The 27,470-nt window shown below is 41.6% G+C and overlaps 1 protein-coding gene across 1 annotated transcript in view; it reads left to right on the top strand.

Annotated features, from left to right (window-relative positions):
- Positions 1–23,114, top strand: part of LOC109871566 (cadherin-18) — a 72,008-nt gene extending 48,894 nt beyond the window's left edge. Inside the window, exons 3-12 of the mRNA XM_020462454.2 lie at positions 338–632; positions 1,090–1,209; positions 9,339–9,506; positions 9,986–10,173; positions 10,697–10,950; positions 11,596–11,732; positions 15,002–15,123; positions 19,770–19,884; positions 21,681–21,944; positions 22,338–23,114. Of these exons, the coding sequence (XP_020318043.1) occupies positions 338–632; positions 1,090–1,209; positions 9,339–9,506; positions 9,986–10,173; positions 10,697–10,950; positions 11,596–11,732; positions 15,002–15,123; positions 19,770–19,884; positions 21,681–21,944; positions 22,338–22,864 (2,190 nt within the window). The 3' untranslated portion in view covers positions 22,865–23,114. The remainder of the gene's footprint in view (positions 1–337; positions 633–1,089; positions 1,210–9,338; positions 9,507–9,985; positions 10,174–10,696; positions 10,951–11,595; positions 11,733–15,001; positions 15,124–19,769; positions 19,885–21,680; positions 21,945–22,337) is intronic.
- The last annotated feature ends 4,356 nt before the right edge of the window (positions 23,115–27,470 follow it).

Genomic DNA, 27,470 nt, shown 5'->3' with positions numbered 1-27,470 from the left:
CTAGCTAACATGCTTGTGTGTGCAGAGCGGAAACAGAATTAATGAGGTCACAGGGGACACGTCTTACCTTTTTGTCGTTAATACATCCAACGAATTGCGATAACTATGCCTATAGTATCCTTAACTAGCATTAAAAAAGTTAAACCATTCTTCTGTAGCTAATAAATAATCTCTATCTTCTGAACCAAGCTTCTAATTTTCCGGGTATTTGGTTCTGTTCCCTGAACCAGTTCCAACACATGGTCAACCATGGTGGTGAAATCTATGGGTATAGTTTTCTATGTTCAAATGAGTATTGTTATATCTGTGTGTAAAATTTCTGTAATTTCCTTCCCAGCTGCACTCCAACTCAGACAAAGGAGACGGCTCCGTCAGATACTTGCTGACGGGAGAGGGCGCTGGCACTATATTTGTCATCAATGAGGTCACAGGGGACATCCATGCCAGCAAGAGCCTGGACCGGGAGAAGAAGGGCCATTATGTCTTACATGCCCAGGCCATCGATCGTTACACCAATAGATCTCTAGAGCCTGAGTCCGAATTCATTATCAAGGTCCAGGATGTCAACGACAATGCACCCAAGTTTCCAGATGGCCCATTTGCTGCTGCTGTTCCCGAGATGGCTGATGTTGGTAAGGCAGAATACTGACAACATATTTTTGAAATGCTGGGTGCACCTGGCTGTAGGGAGCTGGCTTTGTACCCTGACTGTGAGAGCAGTCACATCATTAGCTGGGTCATCAGTATTGCTACAGATCCCTACTGCATCCAGAGGCAGTCAGGCATTAATGCACAACTCTGTAAATGGATTTTGACAGTCCTGATAAATGGGTTTGGATTAATTGGGAGATAACAGATTTCGGCCTCACTTTATGCGATACAGAAACACTCTGTGGTATTTTTAGATTTGCATGTAGTTTTACTATAAGAAAACCATGATAATAAAGTGAGTTGTGCTACAGTATGCCATTGTAGTTTTTACAGTGATCATGGCACGTTGTACTTGTACTGTATGTGAGTTCATGTGGTTGTAGTTAAATGGGTTTTGTTTGGAAATACACTACTGATATAACCTTTCCTTCCATGCAGGCACATCAGTGTTTCAGCTCACAGCCACAGACGCAGACGACCCCACCTATGGGAACAGTGCCAAGATTGTGTATAGCATACTACAGGGACAGCCTTACTTCTCTGTAGATCCCAAAACCGGTGAGACGCCTGCCTTCTACTTAACATTCACTGCAATATAACGCTGCATGTGTGAATTGCTTCTGCCAAGTGAAAATAGCTTTGTTCTACAGTATGTGTTTTATTAGATGTTGATTGTTGTAATCAGGCTGTTAAACTGTGAAAAGGGCCAAAGTGCCTCATGATGATGTTTAATGACACAGCTGATTACAGAGGCAATAAGCTCGAATTGGGTCTAGTTTTAGAGAAGGCTGCAGTACTATATGTGTTCAATAAATTACGTAGTAGAGGGAAAAAGACAGCAATAGTGTTCCTCGGTCTTAAAAAGAGATACCTGCCAACTGTTCTGTATTCTAGCATTCTTAATCCCCCTCCCGCTCATTGTATAAAGGCTCTCAGACATTTTGTTCATTGCTTTGAAGACATAAGAGAAATTAAAAAGCCTTGAATAACTTTGACAAAACATCCACCCTTGACAAATACACAACATTACCAAAAGTATATGGACACCTGCTCGTCGAACATGTTATTCCAAAATCATGGGCATTAAATGGAGTTGGTCCCACCTTTGCTTCTATAACATCATCTAGGCTTTCCACTAGATGTTGTAGCGTTGCTGCGGGGACTTGCTTCCATTCAGCCACGAGAGGATTAGTGAGGTTGGGCGCTGATGTTGGGCAATTAGGCCTGACTTGCAGTTGGCATTCCAATTCACCCCAAAGGTGTTCGATAGGGTTGAAGTCAGGGCTCTGTGCAGGCCAGTCAAGTTCTTCCACACCGATCTCAAAAAACTATTTCTGTATGGACCTCGCTTTGGGAACGGGGGCATTGTCATGCTGAAACAGGAAAGGGCCTTCCCCAAACTGTTGCCAAAATGTTGGACGCACAGAATTGTCTTCAATGTCAGTGTATGCTTCAGTAAGGCCATTCTACTGCCAATGTTTGTCTATGGAGATTGCATGGTTTTGTTTGCGATTGTATACCCCTGTCAGCAATGGGTGTGGCTGAAATAGCCAAATCCACTAATTTGAAGGAGTTTCCACATAGTTTTGTAAATAAAGTGTACATATTCTGTGAGGATTCTTTTCAAAGGATTCCAGTCAATGTAATATTAAAACGTTTTATTTCACCTTTATTTTATCAGGTAGACATACTGAGATCAATGTTTATTTTACAGATGAGCCCTGAATTACAGATAATACAGAAATACATACATCTAAATACAAATACGAAATGCAAGCAAAAATACAAACAAACACATTAGTCACTAATACGGTCCTCAATCAGCTTTCTGAATTGCCCTTGAAGCACCAAAACAACCAATTAAAGAACATTTTGAAAATCGTTCCACAAATACGGTGTAAAAAAAATAAAAGCTGATGTACCTAACTTAGTAGAGACCAAAGGAATTGAATCCCTTAGACTGTGTAATAACAATAGTTAGATTAGAAATTGCTAAATGTTTATGTGTCTGTGGTGTGTGTCTGTATGCAGTACATTCTGATCCTGGGTCCCATGTGGCTCAGTTGGTAGTGCATTGCGCTTGCAATGAAAGGATTGTGGGTTTGATTCACGTGTGGGGCTAGTATGAAACATTGATGCACTTACTACTTTAAGATGCTCTGGATAAGTGTGTGTTACAGTGATATGCACACCTAAAGAGAACAAGGAATAAATATAGACATGTTATTTTCTTTGCTTCAACAGTCAATGTGTGTTGAGAAGGCAGAGTGAATAAGGCAGTGAGACTGTATTATATGCCATCTGTCAATACTCAAGATGATAGTCCTAGCCATGTTCCCGTCACATATGCTCAAGTGCTATTGACACCCATCATCCCCATGTGCCATGAATGTAACCAAGCACTGGTATAACCACTATGATGGGTCCAGTTTTGTCATCTTAAAAGTATGTTTTATCGATGTCCATGTTGCACTGCTTAGCTACTTGAGTGAGTGGTTCTGATTTGGTTTGAGGCATAGATGTGAAGTAGCCTGGCTGGATTGTGGCCATGCCAGCTTCAGTGCATACTGGGCCATAGCCATGGCAATGCCAGCTGTTCCTGCCTCTCTCCAGCAGCTTATTGGGGCCCCATCAGCAGGAGACCCGGTCACTCAGCCTACAATCAGAGCAGAATCAGAGCTGCCTCTACACTACAATCATCTGTCTGTGATCAGGGAGTGATCAGGGTGTTCAGCTCCTGACCAGTGATCATCACTGACATGCAGAAAAGCACACATGCACACACCTATGTATGCATGCGCGCACACACACACACACACACACACACACACACACACACACACACACACACACACACACACACACACACACACACACACACATTTACAAAAATGCTTCCTTTTCAGACATAGCTAATCATAACCATTACAAAAAGCAATATTTGGACGTAGTGAGCATGCAAATGAAACATGAAGCTTTTCTTATGTATAATCGACCCATATACATCTGTAAAAAGCTCGATTGTTAGCATAGTCAATCTGACATGGATTAGGAGGTTGAATAAAAGGCCTGAGAGGATATGATACTAAAACAGCATGAACAGTTTACCTGTATCTTCCAATAGACAACAAATGTCTGGCAGGTAATATTGACTGGTGTAAATAAAGGACCCAGAGGAATATTTCACAATAAGACCTGCATTTAATGGCATTGATTACCCATCCCTGATCTGACTAACATAATTACAGTAAGCTGCCGGTGTTCCCTCCATTATACTCCTGTTATATAGTTACATAGACAGCAGTGGTGGAAAAAGTATCCAATGGTCATACTTGAGTAAAAATATAGATACCTTAATAGAAAGTTACTCAAGTAGAGGTACAAGTCACACAGTAAAATACTACTTGAGTAAAAGTATTTGGTTCTAAATATACTTAAGCATCAAAACTAAATGTAATTGCTAAAATCAAAAGTTAAAGAAGTATAAATCATTTCAAATTCCTTCTATTAAGCAAAGCAGGCCGCACCATTTTATTGTTTTGAAAATGTCTGGATTGCCAGGGGCACACTCTAACACTCAGACATCATTTACAAAATATGTTTTTGTGTTTAGTCAGTCTCCCACCAGATCAGAGGATGACCATGTGTTGTCTTGATAAGTGCGTGAATAGGACCATTTTTCTGTCCTGGGAAGCATAGAAAATGTAATGAGTACTTTTGGGTATCAGGTCAAATGTATGGAGTAAAAAGTACATTATTTTCTTTAAGAATGTAGTGAAGTAAAAATAAATGTCAAAAATATAAATAGTCAAATAAATTACAGATACCCCAAAAATGACTTTAGTAGTACTTTACACCACTGGTAGAAAGTAAGGAGGACAGCAACTTTCCCATTTGCCTTTTAAGTAGGAAAGTTTTTTTGTGTTTTTTTTCACGCAGTCAGGGGACACCGTCCACCTACTGAAAGGCTGGTACGTGTATACATTTTAAAGTGAGCAGGGATTATACAACTTTTAACTTTTGATCAATTGAAGGAATTGCCAGCTGTTCTTTTGGATTTGATTGATATTTACATTTTCACTGTCAGTCTTCTCTAATAATATGTAGTTGATTCACCACCCACCCCCTCCAATGAAGCTAGCCATCTGGCAAAGCATTATAGCCAACATACTGAGCTATATTGATCTTTAAATAAAACATCTCCAGAAGATGCTGTAAGGAACAATGGGCAAATGCCTGACAGTTTGTATGTAGTATTATGTTCTTTTATCAGATTGCACTAGAATACTTATTAGCAAATGTCAGCTTTGCATCAATCATTGGTATTGTTCTTATTGTATATCGAACAACATACCTGAACTCTGATTTGCCTTGGCTAAATAAGCAGAGTAGGCATTGTCTACTCTTCAGAGATTCCAGAGGAGAAGAGACTTGTAGTACAGTAGTTTGGCTGTGCCTCAGAGAGGCAAAGGGACTACAGTATTGGCTGTCCCTTTGAGAGTCCCTGGGTCAAGAGCAAAGTCAAAGACATCACATCACCCACTCTGGCTGGTCCTGAGAGCTGAGGGAAAATGACTGGGGAATCCCAAGGTCAATTGGAAAGCAAACAGCACAACAACATGGCCCTAACAGCCTTTTATCCCTTGTCACAGTGGCACTACATTATTCCTAGTGATGGGGGGGGGGGGGAATAAGCACATTTACATATCATAATAACATTTTTTTATGATATATCGTATCATATCGTTTTGACAATATCGCAATATTATTTTTGTGCTAGTACCTGCACCATAAACTTATTTTTCCTTCATAGCTTGTTCTCCAACTTATTTTTTAAAAGGGAGCCAGGACTCCCGGGTGGCGCAGTGGTCTAGGGCACTGCATCGCAGTGCTAGCTGTGCCACCAGAGACTCTGGGTTCGCGCCGAGGCTCTGTTGCAGCCGGCCGTGACCAGGAGGTCCGTGGGGCGACGCACAATTGGCCTAGTGTCGTCCGGGTTAGGGAGGGTTTGGCCGGTAGGGAAATCCTTGTCTCATTGCGCACTAGCGACCCCTGTGGCGGGCCGGGCACAGTGCACGCTAACCAGGTGCACAGTGTTTCCTCCAACACATTGGTGCGGCTGGCTTCCGGGTTGGATGCGCGCTGTGTTAAGAAGCAGTGCAGCTGGTTGGGTTGTGTTTCGGAGGACGCATGGCATTCGACCTTCGTCTCTCCCGAGCCCGTACAGGAGTTTTAGCGATGAGACAAGATAATAACTACTAACAATTGGATACCACGAAAAGGGGGTAAAATTCAACAACAAAAAATAGGGAGCCAGTTTGTTTTCAGCACTTTTATTTCCATGACTGATCAAAATGAATTTTCTCATGGCCCTCTCTTGTCCCTTTTCAGCATATAAACATATAAACTCACAGTATTGTATTACAATACAATATCTCAAATTCTGAGAATCACAATACATATTGTATTGGCACTGAATCGTTGATCATATCATATCATATCATGAGGTCCCTGGCAATTCCCAGCACTAATTGTTCCCATATAATGAGAATGGAAGATGAACAAATTGGTTCTATGGTAATGCCTTAACCTGGACAGAATGAGAATGGAGAGAGACCGGAGTATAATCCATTTGCTGAATTCTGTTATTTGGTCGGGCTAAATTCAGTGTATTCATGTTCAGACAATTTTTTTCTTCTTCCACTGGCTGAATACTGAGAGGCTTTTAAGCATTTTTGTGGTTTTGGTGTGTTGACAGCTGAACTTACTTGTCCAGGCAGGTGGTTTGTGGCCACAATGTGTTTGGTGCAATCTCTATGACATTCTCTGGGGCGGAACACTTCTCTGTATTCATTTGTTCTGGCAGGTTGAGCTATCTGTTAGCATGTTTTTCTTTCTCTCATTTTCTCACCATTCATTCATTCATTCATTCATTCATTTGTTCATTCATTCATTCATTAAAGAACAGCAAGTCATTTGTTGAGAATCCAGCTACAGAGTGTTTTAGTTTCTGAAAGGAAAACAACCCTGTGAATTGTTGCCCATAAGATACACCATAGCATTGGCAAGGTTTTCTAAAAACGTTTTTATTTGTTTTGTTACAATATACAGTAATTTAACTGTAGCCTTGGGAGGCTGTATTTCAGTGCCTTCATGGTTGTATAAGTATACTGATAAAAAGCATGAGCTGGCGCACACCCCAAAAACGCTGGTCGAGGTGCTGACTAACGGCGAGTAAACTGTATGCTATAGAAATAAATTATAGTGTGCGACTCTCTCTTACAAGCTCCCAGTAATTTATTGGGTAAACCACCAACATGGGCTCCTGAGTGGCGCACCGGTCTAAGGCTCAGTGCTAGAGGCATCACTACAGACCCTGGTTTGTTTCCAGACTGTATCACAACCAGCCGTGATTGGTAGTCCAATAGGGCTGCGCACAATTGGCCCAGCATGGTTAGGGTTTGGCTGAGGCAGGCTGTCATTGTAAATAAGAATTTGTTCTTAACTGACTTGCCTAGTTAAATAAAAAAAGACCAAGGTTAGCCTACATACTTATAGACAAGCTCCCAGTCATTTATTGGGTAAACCACCAACGTTTCAGCATCACTGTGGCTTCTTCAGGGTAATGTCATGAATGCTTGAACCAGGTTATGTAGACAAACAGTGCAATTAGTGCACCCAGTGACAATAATGAGGGGTGTGTCATTGTTACATTTTTTTTTCATTCTCATCACCATAGTAAGACAATAGTTTACAGCTTGTTGAATATATTAGGCTATTGTTATCATACTGCTACATTGTTTCCATTTCATCTTTGTAACATGTGATCTTTTGATTGAAGCGTAATGCATAATAAGCATCATCACCAATTATCATGCATTACGGTTGAACCAAAAGATTACATCTAACAAAGATGAAATGGAAACAATGAAATATGTAATATGTATATTAAATAAAATAATCGGTATGTAAATAATAATGTACGTTGATGCTATTACTATGTACAATATCTAATTATGTTGCAATATGATAACAATAGCCTAATATATTCAACATTCTGTAAATGTTGTCTTTTATCAGTTACGTTGTTTTCATTCACATCACCCTAATGACTATGACACACCCCTCACTATTGTCTACATAACCTGGTTCAAGCATTCATGACATTACCCCTGAAGAAGGCACAGTGTTGCTGAAACGTTGGTGGTTCACCCAATAAATGACTGGGAGCTTGTCGATAAGTATGTACTTGTAGGCTAACCTTGGTCTTTTGAAGTGTGGATACATAGGGTAAAAAGCATGCTGATGTAACCGCTACAAAATGTGAAGGACAATCAAATAAGTTATAAGGACTCATTCATACATTGGAGTGAAGCCATTTCACGCAGGTGCTCTAAAATGTTATCTCCTTTCTGTTCTGAGTAAACGTATCCTGCTCTTTGTTTGTCCATTGAATGTCACTGTACTCATTGACAAGACATACTGTACTAATTATCCTGATAAACATATAGGGCACAGAACCAATATGAATGTCTGGTTAATCCACACATTCATTGATTCAATGTGTGGGGGATGGGTTAACTCATATTTTCAATTAAGGTTATCACATCTCAAAAAGCTTGGGAAATAACCTTCTTTGAGACGAGTCGTCTTACTGTAATCCATGTGATCTGACATGGATTAACTGACAAATGCCTGAGTGTTCCAGAATAACTAGTTAACCCCCACAGTGTGACACCACCCGCAGTTAACTATGGCATGTCAGACCCTGTGTTCTTCCGTTTAGTGGTGGTTGTTCCAGCCAATGTTCCACCGAGGACACCTTGCTTTCAGTACTGAGTGAGTTATGTCCTGGCTGTTGTCCCCTTGGCCTTCCTCTTGTACAGGTGCACAATGTACAGTATGGTCAATCTGTTCTCTTTTCCTTCTAGCCCTTGTTCAGTCTTCAGGGTAAGATTAGGGCAGATGGGATTCTCCTTGGTAACGCTGTGAAGCGAGTAATGCTGCATAGCAGTGCCTCTGGCCAGAGCACAGTGTTTAGGTGCGGGTCTGGCTGAAGGGAGAGGAGGTAGGAGAGGAGGGGGTGGCAAGCTGATAGTTCAGAGAGGGGTAAGCCAAGCTTGCTTATGTGTTAGCATATCAAATGGGGTAATGAACCAGCACAGGGGTGAAGCATGGGGATGGAGACATTAGGGTTTTTTGACGAACATTGTATTAAAGCTGGTTGTAATTATGGCTGAATTTAGAAACCCTTTATGAATGATTTATTAATGTGAAGTGATACTCAATTTGAAGAAATCAATGTTCCTTCTCCTGTACAACAAGTCAGACTTTCTTTGCCTGCCTTCAACCTGAATGAAAGTGACCGGCATCTTATCCATCCAAGATTGGAATTGGAATAATGCTGTTGAGGAAGAAAATCTCTGATTGTCCACAGCTGCTAGACCCTGGCTGTGACCCCACTATCCGAGAGGTGTCTCAGGGAGAGATGGGATATGCAAAAAACGAATTTACAATTCCTACATGCGTATTCATACACGTGTGAAACAGGACAAAAATAATAAGCACCCACCAAATTATTATTATTGTTATTATCATCAATACATACAGTATCTACTCTAACAGACAATGTTTATTTATGGTTATTTGTGTGATATAATGAGCATTATTGTCTTATCATTACCCAGGTGTCATCAGGACAGCCCTAGCCAACATGGACAGAGAGGCCAGGGAACGGTACTCTGTGGTGGTCCAAGCCAAAGACATGGCCGGCTCGGTGGGTGGGTTGTCAGGCTCCACCACCATCAATGTCACACTGACAGACGTCAATGACAATCCTCCTAAATTCCCCCAGAGTATGTAGACAGACGTCTTACTGTTTGTTTTTCTACCTCACTGTTTGTCCTTACAGATGGATTCTCTGCTGTAATAAAACACAATATTTATATAGCGCTATATCGAACGCTATATAGGAGTTTAAAACACAAAGATGCTTGTACCGTGAGTAATGTACGATTATAAGTAGAATCATATAATCAGGGATTCTGTTGATGTGTAATGCACAGCCAAATGTTACTTCTAAAGTTGTAGCCTATAATAGATGTTTTGCCAATGTGGGTGTGGCTATAAGTGATACAAACATGATGTAGTGTGTAGATGATCTTTGAATTGCAAGCAGGCAGAAAATGTGATTCATTAACCAATGTATTCACATTTACAGCTAGCTGGTATGCATAAACAGTAGGCTAATTATTCCTCCATCTACTCATAAATGCTTTATCATACATGCTAAGATAATAACCTCTTGCTTATTCATGTGCTCCTCCCATTAAAGAAAACTACCAGCTGTACGTTCCAGAGTCTGCTAAGATTGGAAAAGCTGTGGGTAAAATTAAAGCCAACGATGAAGATTTGGGCGTTAATGCAGAGATGAGGTACAGCATAACCAATGCAGAGGGGAAGGCCATGTTCTCCATCACTACAGACACTGACCAGAAGGAAGGCATCATATCACTAAGACTGGTACAGTACAGTGCTCCCCTTCATTCCATCACAACAACAACACCTGTGCTTATGGTTCATGTAATAGTCCCCTTTTTTAAAGATGGATATCAAATCAGTTAACAAAATATATTTATCACATGCGCTGAATACAACGGGTGTAGACCTTACTGTGAAATGCTTTTACTTACAGCCCTTAACCAACAATGCAGTTAAGAAAATAGAGCTAAGGAAATATTTACTAAATTAAACGTTTTATTTTTTATTTTTTAAGTAACACAATAAAATAACAATAACGAGGCTATATACAGGGAGTACCGGGACCGAGTCAATGTGCAGGGGTACAGGTTAGTTAAGGATATCCTGGGAAATCAGATAATATGGTAATTACATAATTGCCTAATAAATATGCCAGGAGGTAACCAAATGTTAAATACTATTAGTATGTACCCATTGTTACCACATACCTTCTCAAATACTAGCAGAAACGGGACAAAAAAAGCACTACTTTGAAAAGAGGATTGCTTTCCGGTTTCCTCCGCAGCCTTTGAACTATGAGAAGAGGAAAGTCCACACGCTTCACATAGAAGGAGTGAACACACACCGGGACCCACGCTTCTCCCACCTGGGCGCCTTCAAAGACACCACCACCCTCCGGATCATCATTGGAGACGTGGATGAGCCGCCTGTCTTTTCCATAGACTATTACATCATGGATGTATACGAGAACTCCCCCGTGGGAACAGAGGTCGGCACTGTGACGGCTCAGGACCCTGACAGTACCAAAAGCCCTGTAAGGTAAATTACATGCATGTGGCTGACATTCTGTGGGCATTTAAAACACCATCACAAAAATCCAAGTTTAATGAACAAGAGGGGAGACAGAGAGCTGGTTTCAAACGCAGGGCGCAGCAGGTGTTAATTGCAAAGGACCACAGGAGGAGGCAGAAGGTCATACACAGAGGGTCCAAAAGGGCAACAGTACAGGCAGGGAAAAGGCTAGTAACGTAGTCCGGGAGATTAGGCAATATGTAGATAACAGGAAATCCAATAAGGAATAGGCGTCGTTAGTGAGGAAGGCAAAAACTATCATACAAGGGAGGCGTAAATCACGGGAAAAACAGCACCCCGAAAGATGTGTGTCACAAAACAAATAATACCTCACAGTGATGGGGTGCAAAGAACTGAACTAAATAGTGTGTGATAATGACATACAGGTATGTGAACAGGTGAGTGGGATCTGGAGAGTGAGCTGTGTTCAGGGGATCTATGTGGATGAGGGTGTGAGTTGGAAGCAGACGTTACACAAAGCTTCTACCTATGCATGTTGAAAGTCAGATATGTTTCGAACGAGAGATACAACAGCATCATCTGATTTTTAATTCAATTAAATTCAAATCACTTAATTCATTCTATTTTAATTGTTCCCTCTGCTACATGTAGGTATTTTTTAGACCACAGTGAAGAGGAGCAGGTGTATTTCACCATTGGTTTGAATAACGGGGTGATCAAAACCACCCGGAGTCTGGACAGAGAGGATGTGGCCTGGCACAACATCACTGTGATGGCATCAGAGGTTGGTAAGTACCATAATACACAGAGGATCATCTTCCCTTATTTCTCTTTCAAATAACATTACTTTATCATGGCTTTCAAAATGGAGGATAAATATGCTCATGACCCTGCTTGAATGCATTAACGATGTCACTTTAATAATATGTATCAGTATTAAACACATGGCTCACCAAAATGAACAGCCAGCAGTGGCTTCTGGGATTGATGCCGGGGCTGCGTGTAACATCATAGTGTGATGCTGAAGGTGGTCGGGTCAATCATTTTTTCTTTTCCCTCTCTTTTTCCACTGATGCTTATCTAAGCAATTACCCTTTCCTTTACCCTTTTCCGCACAATACTGTTCAGCTAATGGACTGAACTAGCCACTGATAAATGTCAGCTGACACTGTGCTGATGATGTTAAGTCACCATAATTAATGGGAAAACCAGTCCGCACCTTTCTGGAGACTGGTGTATGTTAATGAGGGATTCAGATAAATAAAGTGCGCGCCCTCATGCACGCGCGCGACAAGACTACATTCAAAATGAGAGCCACCTTGAGAAACTACAAATTCTAGCTAATTTTTCAAAAAACAAGCCTGAAACCCTTCAGATGTTTAACATTTTTTATTTTACCCCATTTTCTCCCCAATTTCGTCGTATCCAATTGTTAGTAGTTACTATCTTGTCTCATCACTACAACTCCCATACGGGTTTGGGAGAGACGAAGGTCGATAGCCATGCGTCCTCCGAAACACAACCCAACCAAGCCGCATTGCTTCTTAACACAGCGTGCATCTTACCTGGAAGCCAGCCGCACCAATGTGTCAGAGGAAACACCGTGCACCTGGCGATCTGGTTAGCGCGCACTGTGCCTGGCCCGCCACAGGAGTCACTAGTGCGCAATGGGTCAAGTCAAATATCCCTACCAGCCAAACCCTCCCTAACCTGGACGACGCTAGGCCAATTGTGCGCCTAGTTCTGGGCTTGAACCCAGAGTCTCTGGTGGCACAGCTAGCACTGCAATGCAGTACCCTAGACCACTGCCCCACCTGGGAGGCTCGTGAAACCCTTTCTAAAGACCGTTGAGTGGAAGCCATAGGAACTGCAATCTGGCAGGATTTCCTTTGATTTTCCCATAGACAGGCATTTCAATGGGTGCAAATAAATCCCAGAACACCAGCATAGGACCTTGTGAAGATGCTGGAGTAAACCGGTAAAAAAATATTGATATCCACAGTAAAACAAGTCCTATATTGACATAACCTGAAAGGCCGCTCAGCAAGGAAGAAGCCACTGCTCCAAAACCGCCATTAAAAAGCCAGACTACGGTTTGCAATTGCAAGTAGCTTGTGGACAAAGATTGTACTTTTTGGAGAAATGGCCTCTGGTCTAATGAAACAAAAATAGAACTGTTTGGCCATAATGACCATCGTTATGTTTGGAGGAAAAAGGGGGAGGCTTGCAAGCCGAAGAACACCATCCCAACCGTGAAGCACTGGGGTGGCAGCATCATGTTGTGAGGGTGCTTTGCGGCAGGAGGGACTGGTGCACTTCACAAAATCATAAGGTTGGAAAATTATGTGAATATATTGAAGCAACATCTCAAGACATCATGTTAAAGCTTGCTCATGAATGGGTCTTCCAAATGGACAATGACCCAAGCATATTTCCAAAGTTGTGGCAAAATGGCTTAAGTACAACAAAGTCAAGGTATTGGAGTGGCCATCACAAAGCTATGACCTCAATCCTATAGAAAATGTGTGGGCAGAACACATTTTGTGTGAGAGCAAGGAGGCCTACAAACCTGACTCAGTTACACCAACTCTGTCAGGAGGAATGGGCCAAAATTCACCCAATGTATTCTGGGAAGCTTGTGGAAGGCTACCTAAAACGTTTGACCCAAGTCAACCAATTTAACAGGCAATGCTACTAATTTCTAATTGAGTGTATGTAAACTTCTGACCCACTAGAATGCGAAGAAATAAAAGCTGAAATGAATCATTCTCTCTACTATTATTCTGACATTTCACTTTCTTAAAATAAAGTGGTGATCCTAACTGACCTAAGACATGGAATTTTTCCTAGGACTAAATGTCAGGAATTGTGAAAAACTGAGTATAAATGTATTTGGCTAAGGCGTATGTAAACTTCCGACTTCAACTGTATATACAGTCCATTCGCAAAGTATTCAGACCTCTTCACTTTTTCCTCATTTTGTTGCGTTACAGCCTTATTCTAAAATTGATTAAATATTATTATTTTCTCATCATTCTACGCACACTACCCCATAATGACAAAGTGAAAACAGGTTTTTAGAAATGTTTGCAAATGTACAAACAAAAAGAAACCAATCAGGCCTTTATGGTAGTGGCCAGATGGAAGCTACTCCTCAGGAAAAGGAAAATGACAGCTTGCTTGGAATTTGCACCTGAAAGACACTCAGACCATGAGAAACAAGATTCTCTGGTCTGATGAAACCAAGATTGAAGTATTTGAATGCCAAGTGTCACGTCTGGAGGAAACCAGGCTCTGCTCATCACCTGGCCAATACCATTCCTACGGTGAAGCATGGTGGTGGCAGAATCATGCTGTGAGGATGTTTTTTTAGCAGCAGGGCCTGGGAGACTAGTCAGGATCAAGGGAAAGATGAATGAAGCAAAGTACAGAGAGATCCTTGATGAAAATCTTCTCCTGAGCGCTCAGGATCTCAGACTGGGGCGACGTTTCACCTTCAGGACAGGACAGGACAACGACCCTAAACACAACACGCTTTTGGACAAGTCTCAATGTCCCTCAGTGGCCCAGCCAAAGCCTGGACTTGAACCCAATCTAACCTCTCTGAAGAGACCTGAAAATAGCTGTGCAGCGACGCTCCCCATCCGACATGACAGAGCTTGAGAGGATCTGTAGAGAAGATTGTGAGAAACTTCCCAAATACAGGTATGCCCAGTTTGTAGTGTCATACCCAAGAAGACTCGAGGCTGTAATCACTGCCAAAGATGAGTAAATGGTCTGAATATTTATGTAAACGTAATATACATTTTTTATTTTGAAAACATTTGCATCAAATGCAAAAAAAAAATGTGCTTTGTCATTATGAGGTGTTGTGTGTAGATTAAGGGAAAACAACTATTTAATCCATTTTAGAATAAGGCGGTAACGTAACTACGTGAGTTTTTAGATTTGTTTTACATAGGGGGTTATTAGATGTGTTATACAGTGTGTTATACAGACAGTAGCTATGCAATATAAGTGTTCTATTTCATTCCGGTTTTTTGTTTGTTATTTTCAGACAATCCGAGTCTCGTCAGCCATGTTCCTATAACAATCCAGGTGTTGGATGTAAATGACAACGCTCCCTACATAGCAAGAGATGATGAGATCATTGTGTGTGAAACCTCCAGGGCAGGACAGGTGAGTATCTTTCATTAAACACACCTCCCTCCATCTTTTCAGCTCTTTTCCACTTTACTCCCCCCCTCTCTCCCACCTTCTCTCCCGTGAGATCATATTCTCCCTTCTTCAACTGTTGTCTTTTAAAACCTCTTATCACGAACTCACATGCATGCAGTCACACATTCTCCCACAGACATACACGCACAGACACACACGCAGTACACACACATACCCTCTCTGCCTTTGTTGTGTGTTTGACACCATCAGGAATGGATTTATCTGTGGTGCTGCAGACTTTTGCAGCCTCTTGAACCCATAAATTATTCAGCATGTACCAATTTCTCCACAAGCAGATAGGAGCTGCATTAAGCGCAACAGAGCCAGATTGCAGAAAATGTTTATCATCTCGCATTCAAATTTGGCCCGTGTCCAGCAAACCACGACTGCTCAGATTCACATCGCAATAGCATTCTCTCTTCATATTTTTCCCCTTGAATGAAGATTACTAAACAGGCTGCAGCATATAATCAGTTAGCTGGCTGAAGGCGACAGATGATGCATGCTAAGATGCCGAGGCTCTTTTTCCGAAACTGCAACAAATTACATTAAATTAAAGTAACTTTCAGGAAATGTGGCTTGATGTATGGTAAAATATGCTGTTATGTTCATCGAAAGGAAGTCAATTATTATTTAGTTGAGAACTAATTGTACTTTTTTTAGGGCCACACACAATCATTGCCTCGACAGCTAATTCTGAATTTCCAAAGCTTAGTGTATTACTGTATCCTACCAAAAGTTTAGTAATGCTTCTTATAGACTGACAATGCTATAGTGGAGTGTAGGTACAGTAGCCAGGTGATTAACCACCAGGCAGTGGTGTAAAGTACTGAAGTAAAACTACTTTAAAGTACTACTTAAGTAGTTTTTGGGGGTATCTGTACTTACAACTGATTTTTTGACAACTTTTACTTTTACTTCACTACATTCCTAAAGAAAATAAAGTATTTTTTACTCGTTTCATGTTGAATGCTTAAGAGGACAGGAAAATGATCAATTTCACACACTTGTCAAGAGATCATCCCTGGTCATCCATACTGCCTCTGATCTGGCGGATTAACCAAAAACAAATGCTTCATTTGTAAATTATGTCTGAGTTTTGGAATGTGCCCCTGGCTATCCGTAAAATAAAAAATGAATTTGAAATGATTTACACTTTTGATACTTATATATACTTTGAAATTACATTTACTTTTGATTCTTGAAAAGTACTTTTCCTCAAGTATGGCAGTACTTTTTCCACCACTGCCACCAGGGCCGTGCAGAGACCATTCAGAGGGCAGGTGCTTGAAATGAAAAAAAGGCTGCAATTCATAACATACACTATATATACAAAAGTATGTGGACACCCCTTCAAATTGGTAGATTCGGCTATTTCAGCCACACCCATTGCTGACAGGTGTATAAAATCAAGCACACAGCCATACCATCTCCATAGACAAACATTAGCAGTATAATGGACTTAATGAAGAGCTTAATGACTTTCAACGTGGCACCGTCATAGGATTCCACCTTTCAACAAGTCAGTTAGTCAAATTTTGGCCCTGCCAGAGCTGCCTCGGGTCAACTATAAGTGCCGTAATTGTGAAGTCGAAACTTCTAGAAGGAACAACAGGTGAAATGGTAGTTCACACAAGCTCACAGAATGGGACCGCCGAGCGTTGAAATGCGTAAAAATTGTTTGTCCTTGGTTGCAACATTCACTACCAAGTTCCAAACTGCCTCTGGAAGCAACTTCAGGACAATAAATTGCTCATCAGGAGTTTCATTAAATTAGTTTCCATAGACGAGCAGCCACACACAAGCCTAAGATCACGATGCGCAATGCAAGTGTCAGCTGGAGTGGTGTAAAGCTCACCGCCATTGGACTCTGGAGCAGTAGCCTGCACAGAGCCTTGACCTCAACCCCATCGAACACCTTTGGGATGAATTGGAACGGCGACTACGAGCCAGGCCTAGTCACCCAAATTTAGTGCCTGACCTCACTAATGCTCTTGTGGCTGAATGGAAGCAAGTCCCTGCAGCAATATTCCAACATCTAATGGGAAGCCTTCCCAGAAGACTGAAGGCTGTTGTAGCAGCAAAGTGGGTACCAACTGAGATGTTCGACGAGCAGGTGTCCACATATACGTATATACCACCACCCACAAGGGCACTTGGCGAGTGGGAGGGCAAATGTGTAACCGATGTGAAATGGCTAGCTATTTAGCGGTGGTGCGCGCTAATAGTGTTTCAATCGGCGATGTCAACTGCTCTGAGACCTTGTAGTAGTTGTTCCCCTTGCTCTGCAAGGGCCGTGGCTTTTGTGGAGCAATGGGTAACGATGCTTTGAGGGTGACTGTTGTCGTTGTGTGCAGAGGGTCCCTGGTTCGAGCCCAGGTTAGGGCGAGGAGAGGGACGGAAGCAATACTGTTACATCGGCACAGGTAGACTCCTATCTGTGCATGTACCTGGTAACCACTACAATTCGTGAATTGTCCATATGAGAGTTTTTCACTCAGGTCACCTGCTGACGGAAGCCAGTCTTTTTTATGAACTGACAATACATCAGGGACAATGCTGTTAGAGACAGGTCATATACCCTAGCTCAGATCTATACTCCTGTCTGGAAAAAGGCTGCATGTGGAACAATGGCACGTCCTAATGGAATAGCTAACAGAAAGGGAGGGAGGGTTAAAGACGTGTTCAGTCAGATAGTCTTTACTATGATACGAAAGTATATTGTGAGTTGACTTACTTAACTTATTCCTATTATATTTAGCTGCTTGTGGAGCAGTACATAATGTACTATGTATATATATATATATATATATATATATATATATATATATATATCATAGTTTTGATGTCTTCACTATTATTCTACAATGTAGAAAATAATTTTTAAAAATAAAGAAAAATATATAAATACATAATATACAGTACCAGTCAAAAGTTAAATCAATATACATAATATAATATACATAATATACAGTACCAGTCAAAAGTTTGGACACACCTACTCATTTCAGGGTTTTTCTTTATTTTTACTATTTTCTACATTGTGGAATTATAATGAAGACATCAAAACTATGAAATAACACATATGGAATCATGCAGTAACCAAAGTGTTAAACAAATCCAAATAGATTTTTTATATTTGAGATTCTACAAAGTAGCCACCCTTTGCACAGCTTTGCACACTCTTGGCATTCTCTCAACCAGCTTCACCTGGAATGCTTTTCAAACAGTCTTGAAGGAGTTCCCACATATGCTGAGCACTTGTTGTCTGTTTTTCCTTCACTCTGTGGTCCAACTCATCCCAAACCATCTCAATTGGGTTGAGGTCGGGTGATTGTGGAGGCCAGGTCATGTGATGCAGCACTCTATCACTCTCCTTCTTGGTCAAATAGCCCTTACACAGCCTGGAGGTGTGTTGGGTCATTGTCCTGTTAAAAAACGAATTATAGTCCCGCTAAGCACAAACCAGATGGGATGGCGTATCGCTGCAGAATGCTGTTGCAGCCATGCTAGTTAAGTGTGCCTTGAATTCTAAATAAATCACAGACAGTGTCACCAGCAAAGCACCCACACACAATCACACCACCTTCTCCATGCTTCACGGTGGTAACCACACATGCAGAGATCATCTGTTCACCTTTGCTGCATCTCACAAAGATTTCACATTTGGACTCATCAGAACAAAGGACAGATTTCCACTGGTCTAATGTCCATTGCTCATGTTTCTTGACCCAAGCAAGTCTCTTCTTATTATTGGTGTCCATTAGTAGTGGTTTCTTTGCAGTAATTCGACAATGAAGGCCTGATTCACGCAGTCTCCTCTGAACAGTTGATGTTGAGATGTGTCTGTTACTTGAACTCTGTGAAGCAGTTATTTGGGATGCAATTTCTGAGGCTGGTAACTCTAATGAACTTATCCTCTGCAGCAGAGGTAACTCTGGGTTTTCCTTTTGTGTCGCGGTCCTCATCATAGCTTTTGATGGTGTTTGCGACTGCACTTGAAGAAACTTTCAAAGTTATTGAAATGTTCCGCATTGGCTGAACGTCATGGCTAACAGTAATGATGGACTGTCGTTTCTCATTACTTATTTGAAATTTTCTTGCCATAATATGTACTTGGTCTTTTACCAAATAGGGTTATCTTCTGTATACCACCCCTACCCTGTCACAACACAGCTGACTGGCTCAAATACATTAAGAAGGAAAGAAATTCCACAAATTAACTTTTAACAAAGCACACCTGTTAATTGAAATGCATTCCAGGTGACTACCTCATGAAGCTGGTTGAGAAAATGCCAAGAATGTGCAAAGATGTAATCAAGGCAAAGGGAGGCTATTTTGAAGAATCTCAAATAAAAAATATATTTTGATTTAACACTTTTTTTGGTTACAACATTATTCCATATGTGTTATTTCATAGCTTTGATGTCTTTACTATACAATGTAGAAAATAATAAAAATAAAGAAAAACCCTTGAATGTCCGAACTTTTGACTGGTACTATATATATATATATATATATATATACACATACTGTACATACATATAGACACACACCCATTTCCCTCTCCCTCTCTTCCCCAAACTCCTCTCCCTCTTCTCTGACAGGTGATCCAGACAGTGAGGCCATCAGACAAGGACAACTTTGCAAATGGACGATTCTCGTTTGCCCTGCCAATTGACCTTCCAGTCAATCCTAATTTCACCCTGAAGGACAACGAAGGTAGGCTGGCTATTGTGGCTTTGTGTGGCAATTAAAAAAATGTGCACAACATTTTGTTCAACCACCACCAGGGATTCTGGGTGTGGACAGATATTTGTGTCAGATACTCTGGAGTGGCATTACAAACACAAATATATCTAGTGGCGTTTGTTGTCTAACAGCCCCGTTTACACTTTCTCCTCCCTCGAGACATATTTTAATATAAAAGCGAAGGACCTGCAGGGGTGTTTCCTTGGTAACAGACAATCATTTTCCTCGTCCTTATTTTAGCTTAAAGCTACTTGGCTGAATTCAGAGAGAACACTGTTTTTTAATTTTTTTCCTTGTCTGGAAGCTCAATAGCTCCATTGGCAGATCAGGGAAAATCTCGAGATTAAGGTAGACTTCCAAGACGGATGACAAAAACCTGAAAGATGCCAGACAGAGGCAGTGAGCTTCCACTGAGTTTTGTATCAGCGCTCTGTGCTCTCGGTGGTGGTGTAGCCTAACACTTAGCTTTTATCCCCTCCCCGACTGGCCCTGTTTTCCCTCAGGCGCTTGTTCAGTGAAACCACATTTCCACTGATGTGCATTATGCCTATGTTTACACAGGAGCACCAGGTAGTACTCCTCAGCTAGAGCTAAAAGGAACACTGCTGCATCAATGCACTGATTGGGTGGTAGTAGGATACTCTAGCTCCCTCAGGCTGTGGAATCTAGTAGATGTGGTTGTTATGTTTTGCTTTTGAAAGGTTTTGATTTCCAAAATTATTTAATATATAATCAGTGCCCTGGGGTTAGTCTGGATGATTTCCTGACGTTCACCAACAGATAGTCATGATTGATATTGCCAGAAATGCCTTGTGAATGAGGTAGAATTTTACAGACCTACAGCAGCTTACTCTCCAGGATGTGTTAGAGAGAAAGATAATCATCTATGATTTCCTCTGCTGTAATCATAATCATTTGGAGGAAGAAAGAAGCTGGGAGGTGGCTTTATATTCTATTGTCTCCCAAGTGGAGGATGAAGGAGAGATATATTGGGTCTTTTTTGTTTACCTGTTTCCTCTCAGTGGGCGAGGAGGTACAGTAATGAATTTTGACTTGAAGCTTGTGGGCCAGCGCCCCTGCATGCCAATAGGAATCCTATGTAAATGAACGCTTCCTCCTATGCACCTTCCCATGGGCTCGCTCTGTTGGAATACATTTGTTGATATCCAGAAGGTTGGCCCCTCCTACTCCCCCCACCCCTCTTTCCCTGTCTCTTACCATCCCAAGTGACATGCTTTATCATGGCTCTGTGCGCCTGGGGGAAAATGAATCTGTATTGTGAAGAGGAGGGCCGTGATTGTGCATACAAAAGCGTGGCTCTGGGCCGTGAAAACGAAAATCTGCTAGAGCCTCTCCAGAATGAGAAAAGCTATGGCAACAGCCGTGCTGGGCTGGATAGAATACTGTTGGCCGGTTTTAATAAAGCCTGAAGAGGCAGTCGCTATCTGTCCCCAGTCTTTTCTAATAGATAGCAGTGGGAATGAATGGGGAACTATGGGCATCCTCTGCAATGTTGGAGAAAACTCCCCATATCTCAGGGCAAGTTATCTGTTGTACTGGTCTTCTGTTCTCTGTGGTTACATATGTTATTTCAGGGGGAAAACAGGTCAGGGCAACGTTCCTTTAGATGGTATATTTTGGAAAAGTAGATAAAATGATGAAAATACACTACATTTTGTCGTAATGTTTGTATCAATACTTATAGGGACTTTTTGTCAATACAATTACACATCCAGTGTATTTTAAATTTTGTCATTCTGCTCCAGACAACACTGCCAGCATCATGGCGCGGAGGCGTCAGTTCAGCCAATCGGACCAGGATCTCTACCAACTTCCTGTGGTTGTGAAGGATGGAGGAGAGCCTGTCCTGAGCAGCACCTCCACCCTGAACCTCCGGGTGTGTGTCTGCCAGAGAGGAGGAGGTGGCAGCAGCAGGGTGAAGGCCTGCCGAGTCCCGGCCTTCCTCTCCACAGCAGGCCTGAGCACCGGGGCCTTCATCGCCATTTTGCTCTGCATCATCATCCTGCTGGGTAAGAGACAAGAGAGCGGGTGGAGATGGCATGGTAGGAAAGAGAAAATGGTAGAGAAGGGGGGAAAGAGAAAGAGGAAGGGAGAAAGAGGGAGGGATAGAGATGGGAAAGGAGAGATATTCTTGCCTGTGTATGTGTTTAGTCAGCCGCTTAGAGCCACACTCCAGAGCTGGGGGAGGGGGAGAGAGAGAGACCTTCTTGCCTTGAGGTAGAGATAATGAAAGGCTTCACACCAGCTGCAGGAGTAACTCTGGCTGATTTGTTTCCAGCAGCTAAGGCCACAATTCCACTCTCAAATCGATGCATTGGAGAATAGGGTGTGCATTTTGAGCCTGTAATGACATATTGTAAGTCGCTGTGGTCTTGTCCCCTCTCCTCTGTCCTGTACTGCAGCCATCGTGGTACTATTTGTCATCCTGCGGAGCAAAAAGGGCAAGAAGGAGCCGTTAATCATCTCTGAGGAGGACGTCCGGGAGAACGTGGTCACATACGACGACGAGGGCGGGGGCGAGGAGGACACAGAGGCGTTTGACATCGCAGCACTGCGGAACCCCGCCGGGGCGGAACGGAGGAGGCTGCGGCGGGAGGTAAGGCCTGGGACGGAGGGTTGGCTGATGGCCTGTGGGCCCCAGAGCCCATCCCTGGTTCTGCTGGATACAGAGGATATGCACCATGTCATTAGACAGAAAGTGGTGGAAGCTGACAGGGACACCAGCGGGCCGCCCTATGACTCCCTCCAGACTTACTCATACGAGGGCCGTGGCTCTCCCACGGGGTCGGTCAGCTCTCTGGGGCTGGCCCAGGTCCTGCCCCCTGAACTCAGCTACAGTGACCTGGAGGACTGGGAGCCGGAGGGTCACACACTGTCCAGACTGTTCGAGACAGAACTCTCTGAGACAGAACAGACCATAGCCCTGTAAAACATCTCTCCTCTTCAATCCCGTTAAAGGTTAACCTAACAATACAGAGCTAATTTGAGTTATACAACTTGTTTCGTTGTGGAATTGACTAATTTTACACTGGGCTCTGACAAGTGAAGTGGGGGAAAGTATTAACATTTTTGGAGAAAAACAAACCCCCAAAATCCTGAAGTTGTTTAAAAAAGGAGACTATTTTCCCTAGTGTATATTTTTATTGATAAATAAAGGTCAATGATTCTGGATAAGTGAATTAATATGCAAGTTGTGTGTCATGATGTATAATGTGTCCGGTTCCATAGGAGTTGTCTCCTTAGTACCATTGCGGTAAGTCTCTGGGTAAATATTCATAAAGTATCTCAGAGTACGAGTACTGATATATGATCAGTCAGGTCCCCTCAGTCCACATTATCATGATCATTATGATCTAAAAGGCCAAACTGATCTTAAATCAGCACTCCTACTCTGAGACGCTTTCTGAATATGGGCACTACAACAGTAACCAACAGTCTTTCAACTCTTTCTTTAGTTAACCAATCTAAATTTGTGTACAGCTCCCCAAAACTACATCAGAGGACCAGAGCAACTTTTAATTGGGAAACAACACCATTCTATGAATGATAATTGGATCCAAATGCTTTGGTGTGCAGCTTTTTATCACTTCCCGGGGATTTATAAATCAGCTGTGAAAAGGTCTTGTTTCCCGCTCAGTCTTGATCAATTCCCAGGAGAGCCCAGCTCAATGAAAAAAGTAACAAGAAATCGTTCCTTAATGTCTTTAATAATAACAGGCGATGAGGGGACTCCTATTTGAATTACTGGGCTATTTTTACAATACAATATTAATCATGGTTTCATGTTCTTATAAAACAGGAATAATGATAATCAAGTAAGATCTTATCCATTAACTCACACTATGTCGTATATATCATATTGAAATAATAATGTGTCATGACACTACTTCCATTTCATTGAATATGACAATAAGTCTTAACAGCCCATAATACTATTCCACACCCACCTACAATAATACACAATATGCTGCATTGCAAACATTCCTACTGTGCTGCTTATTCACAGCAAGATAATTAAGGGAGATATGTGTGTACTTACTCCTTTGAAAACAACTGTGACCCCCCCAAGAAAATAATAATTCTGTTGCCATAATGGTTGTTAGATTATGAATAATGCATTACTATATAATTGCATTCTATCTGAGAAGGATGTTTAAAGGTTATGGAGGGTAAATAGCATCTCTGCGGCCTCCACAAATGTGATTACTTGTCCATAAAGGAAACCCACCAGATGAACTGTTATGACAATTTTGCTTAAACTTGTCGGATCGACAAAGAGCTGATGATAAAAGGAGAATCCTAGTCAATCCCAGGCAATACATTCTAGTACAGTATAGATTCCTGTATCTTAGCGTTAGATGATGCTACATACTGTACTTCCTCATGAATTAAAGGGTCTATCATCAGTTGCTACATCAGTTTTTGGACTTATAAAGTAATGCACCCAATGATTCTTGAAGAATATACACTACATGAACAAAAGTATGTGGATGCTTGCTAGTCAAACATCTCATTCCAAAACCAAAATCATGGGCATTAATATAGAGTTGGTCCCCCCCTTTGCTGCGATAACAGCTTCCACTCTTCTGGGAAAGCTTTCCACTAGATGTTGGAACATTGCTCCGGGGACTTGCTTCCATTCAGCCACGAGCATTAGTGAGGTCGGGCACTGATGTTGGGCGATTAGGCCTGGCTCGCAGTCGGCATTCTAATTCATCCCAAAGGTGTCCCTGCCATACTACAGCTTTGGTGGCTGGATGCATAAGATCCAATGAGTAGAATAGTAGCCATTCTTTAATAGGTCTACTGTTAAAGGGATAGTTCGCCCAAATTACAAAATATCATATTGGTTTCCTAACCCTGTAAGCAGTCTATGGATAAGGGTTGACAGCAATCCATGCTTTGGTTTGGTTTCCCTGTCACTGTTTCTGCATGCTAATGTTTTAGCGTTTGTGGCACAAATGCCATTCCAGTCATGGTACTGACAATAGCATTTTTCGCACATCATGTTTAAATCAACTATAAGTGACTTTGTTGAGCTTCACAGTCAATTTTCTGATTATGTGGACATAATGCGCAGGATTTGTGCCACAACTGCTAAAACGTTAGCATGTGGAAACAGTGCCAGGGAAACTAAACCAAAGCATGGATTGCTGTCATACCTTATCCATAGACTGCTTACAGGGTAAAATCTTAAACCAAAACAAATGTTTAGCTTGATGAAGGCAAGGTGTTATAAATCATATAAAAATAATAATTCTGCATGGAACACAACTTGCCATTGTTGCCACAAGCTTAAAATAGTCCAGGTTTCTGAGTTTGTTTACCTGGGGGATTTTAGAAATGTCTACTACTTTACAGCCCTTGTCACTTTACCTCCCTCTCTATCGTAAGACTAGCTGCTGTAGCGCCTGAATCCTGTCTTTCTTTCTTTCTTTCTTTCTTTCAGACAGCACTGTATACTGTAGCTACACACTCTCCTATTGTGCAAATTGATTAGACACACGTTTAACTACAAAAGTAGACCATGGACGAATGCAGGATGTCACATGCATGTATTTCATTTGATCCACCTCTGCATAAGTAGTTGGGGGAATCAAACAGTGATGAGCTGTTCTACTACATAGACCAAGGCTGGAGTGCTGTAATTCCCCATGCTGACTGACAGCTACAGCGGTACTGGAGCTACGGCAAACGCATTCTCCATGCTTCTGTTAGACATGACTGCTGGTATTAGAAATAGTAACCTACATAATTGTCTGTCACTATTGGCATTTGGATGAGAGGCAAATACTATCCTTCTCTGTAAATAGAGGGTCATTACTTACAGAGATGGTTACGGCCTCTTGGGGGATGTTGTTTTTTCAATAATTCTGTTGAACAACTACCAGAACCACCTACTGAAAAGATACTTGTATGGTATATCTGATTATTAATCATGAACATTTACATTTAAAATGACCATGGGTCTCCACAATCTACTAAGACACACTTACTTGGAATGGTGGTGTTCCTAACCAAATACAGTGGTGGAAACAAATAATTTACAAAAATTGAATAATTGGATCTGGCCCACCATTCCAGAAACAATATGTTGCTGTTGCATGTTGACTCTGCCATGCCATCAGTCATCAGCGAGGTAATTAATCTAAGGATTGTTTGTATTCCAACCGTCATACTCAATCTGTGAACTCCATTCATCAACACCCACTTTCCTCTCCCCATCATATGGAACACCCTGAGGTGGGCTGTTTGAAGCACAAACGGACCTCATATGGTCTTAACAAGTTTGACACCATAGTAAACCTTTGCATAACTCCTCACACGCTGTGCGGAGGAAAACATCTATTGATACCAAAACACCATCTGGGTGGGAAGTATGTTTCTGCATACTGCACATTACACATTGTTTCAATGATCAAACTAGAAGGTACAGAACTCCAGAAAATATTACGAGCCACTAAGATGTACTGTACAGGATGTGCGCAATTATATCTCATATGATTAAATCTCCATATTTCTGCAGCAAAGTGTGCAGTCACGGAAAAATATTAGTGCTTTGGCTCCATTGAAATCTAGGCGAGGCAAATAGTTCAAATGATCTGCACCAGTGGAGGCTCCTCAGAAGAGGAAGAGGGGGACCATCCCCCTCAGTGAATTTATGATAAATAAAAATTGTGAAACATTAAAGAAAGTTCCTTTCCAGATTAAACTATACTAAACATATTCACATCACCAAATAATTGATTAAAACACACTGTTTTGAAATGAAGGTCTACAGTAGCCTAAACAGCACTCTGTAGGGTAGAGCCATGTTGTAGCCGGAGAACAGATACCTTCTGTCCTCCTCTGGGTACATTGACTTCAATACAAAACCTAGGAGGTTCTCTGTTCTCACCCACTTCCATAGACTTATACAGTAATTATAACTTCCGGAGGACGTCCTCCAACCTATCAGAGCTCTTGCAGCATGAACTGACATTTTGTCCACCCAATCAAAGGATTAGAGACGGATTCTAGTACGGAAAGCATAAGCTAAAGCTGGCTAGCACTGCAGAGCTTAAAATGTGGTGGGTAGTTGACTCAGAGAGAAAGACAATAGTTTGAACAGTTTTTAACAAATTAATTTCTTCAAAAATTAAGATAAAGCATGAGAGAGAGAGAGAGAGAGAGCGGGCTAGCTATATTTTGTTGTATTCTTTTTCAACTTTCACTTACATAGCTAGCAAACGCAGATAGCTAGTTTAGCCTACTCAAACACCTGGCTCAAACAGAGAGGGATGCTATGTTACCTTGCTAGCTATGGCTATCCAACACTGGAATTCTTCCAAGTCAAGGTAAGCTTTTGGTTTTATTAATTTATTGCCACCTGACCCACCTGTGTAACTGCTTGCTGACTGTACACTGTACTGCATGATTGTAGTGGGTTTACTAATGCATTAGTTATAGTAGTTATGTTGACTATGACGTTAGCTAGTATGGTGACAAAGATAAAGTCTGTGTGTAGCGGTTAGTAGTTATGATATGAAGGTTTG

Source organism: Oncorhynchus kisutch, linkage group LG27, assembly GCF_002021735.2.
Source record: "Oncorhynchus kisutch isolate 150728-3 linkage group LG27, Okis_V2, whole genome shotgun sequence".
Lineage (NCBI taxonomy): Eukaryota > Metazoa > Chordata > Actinopteri > Salmoniformes > Salmonidae > Oncorhynchus > Oncorhynchus kisutch.
Note: the sequence above shows the minus strand (reverse complement) of the source record. Positions and strands in the feature narration are given on the sequence as shown.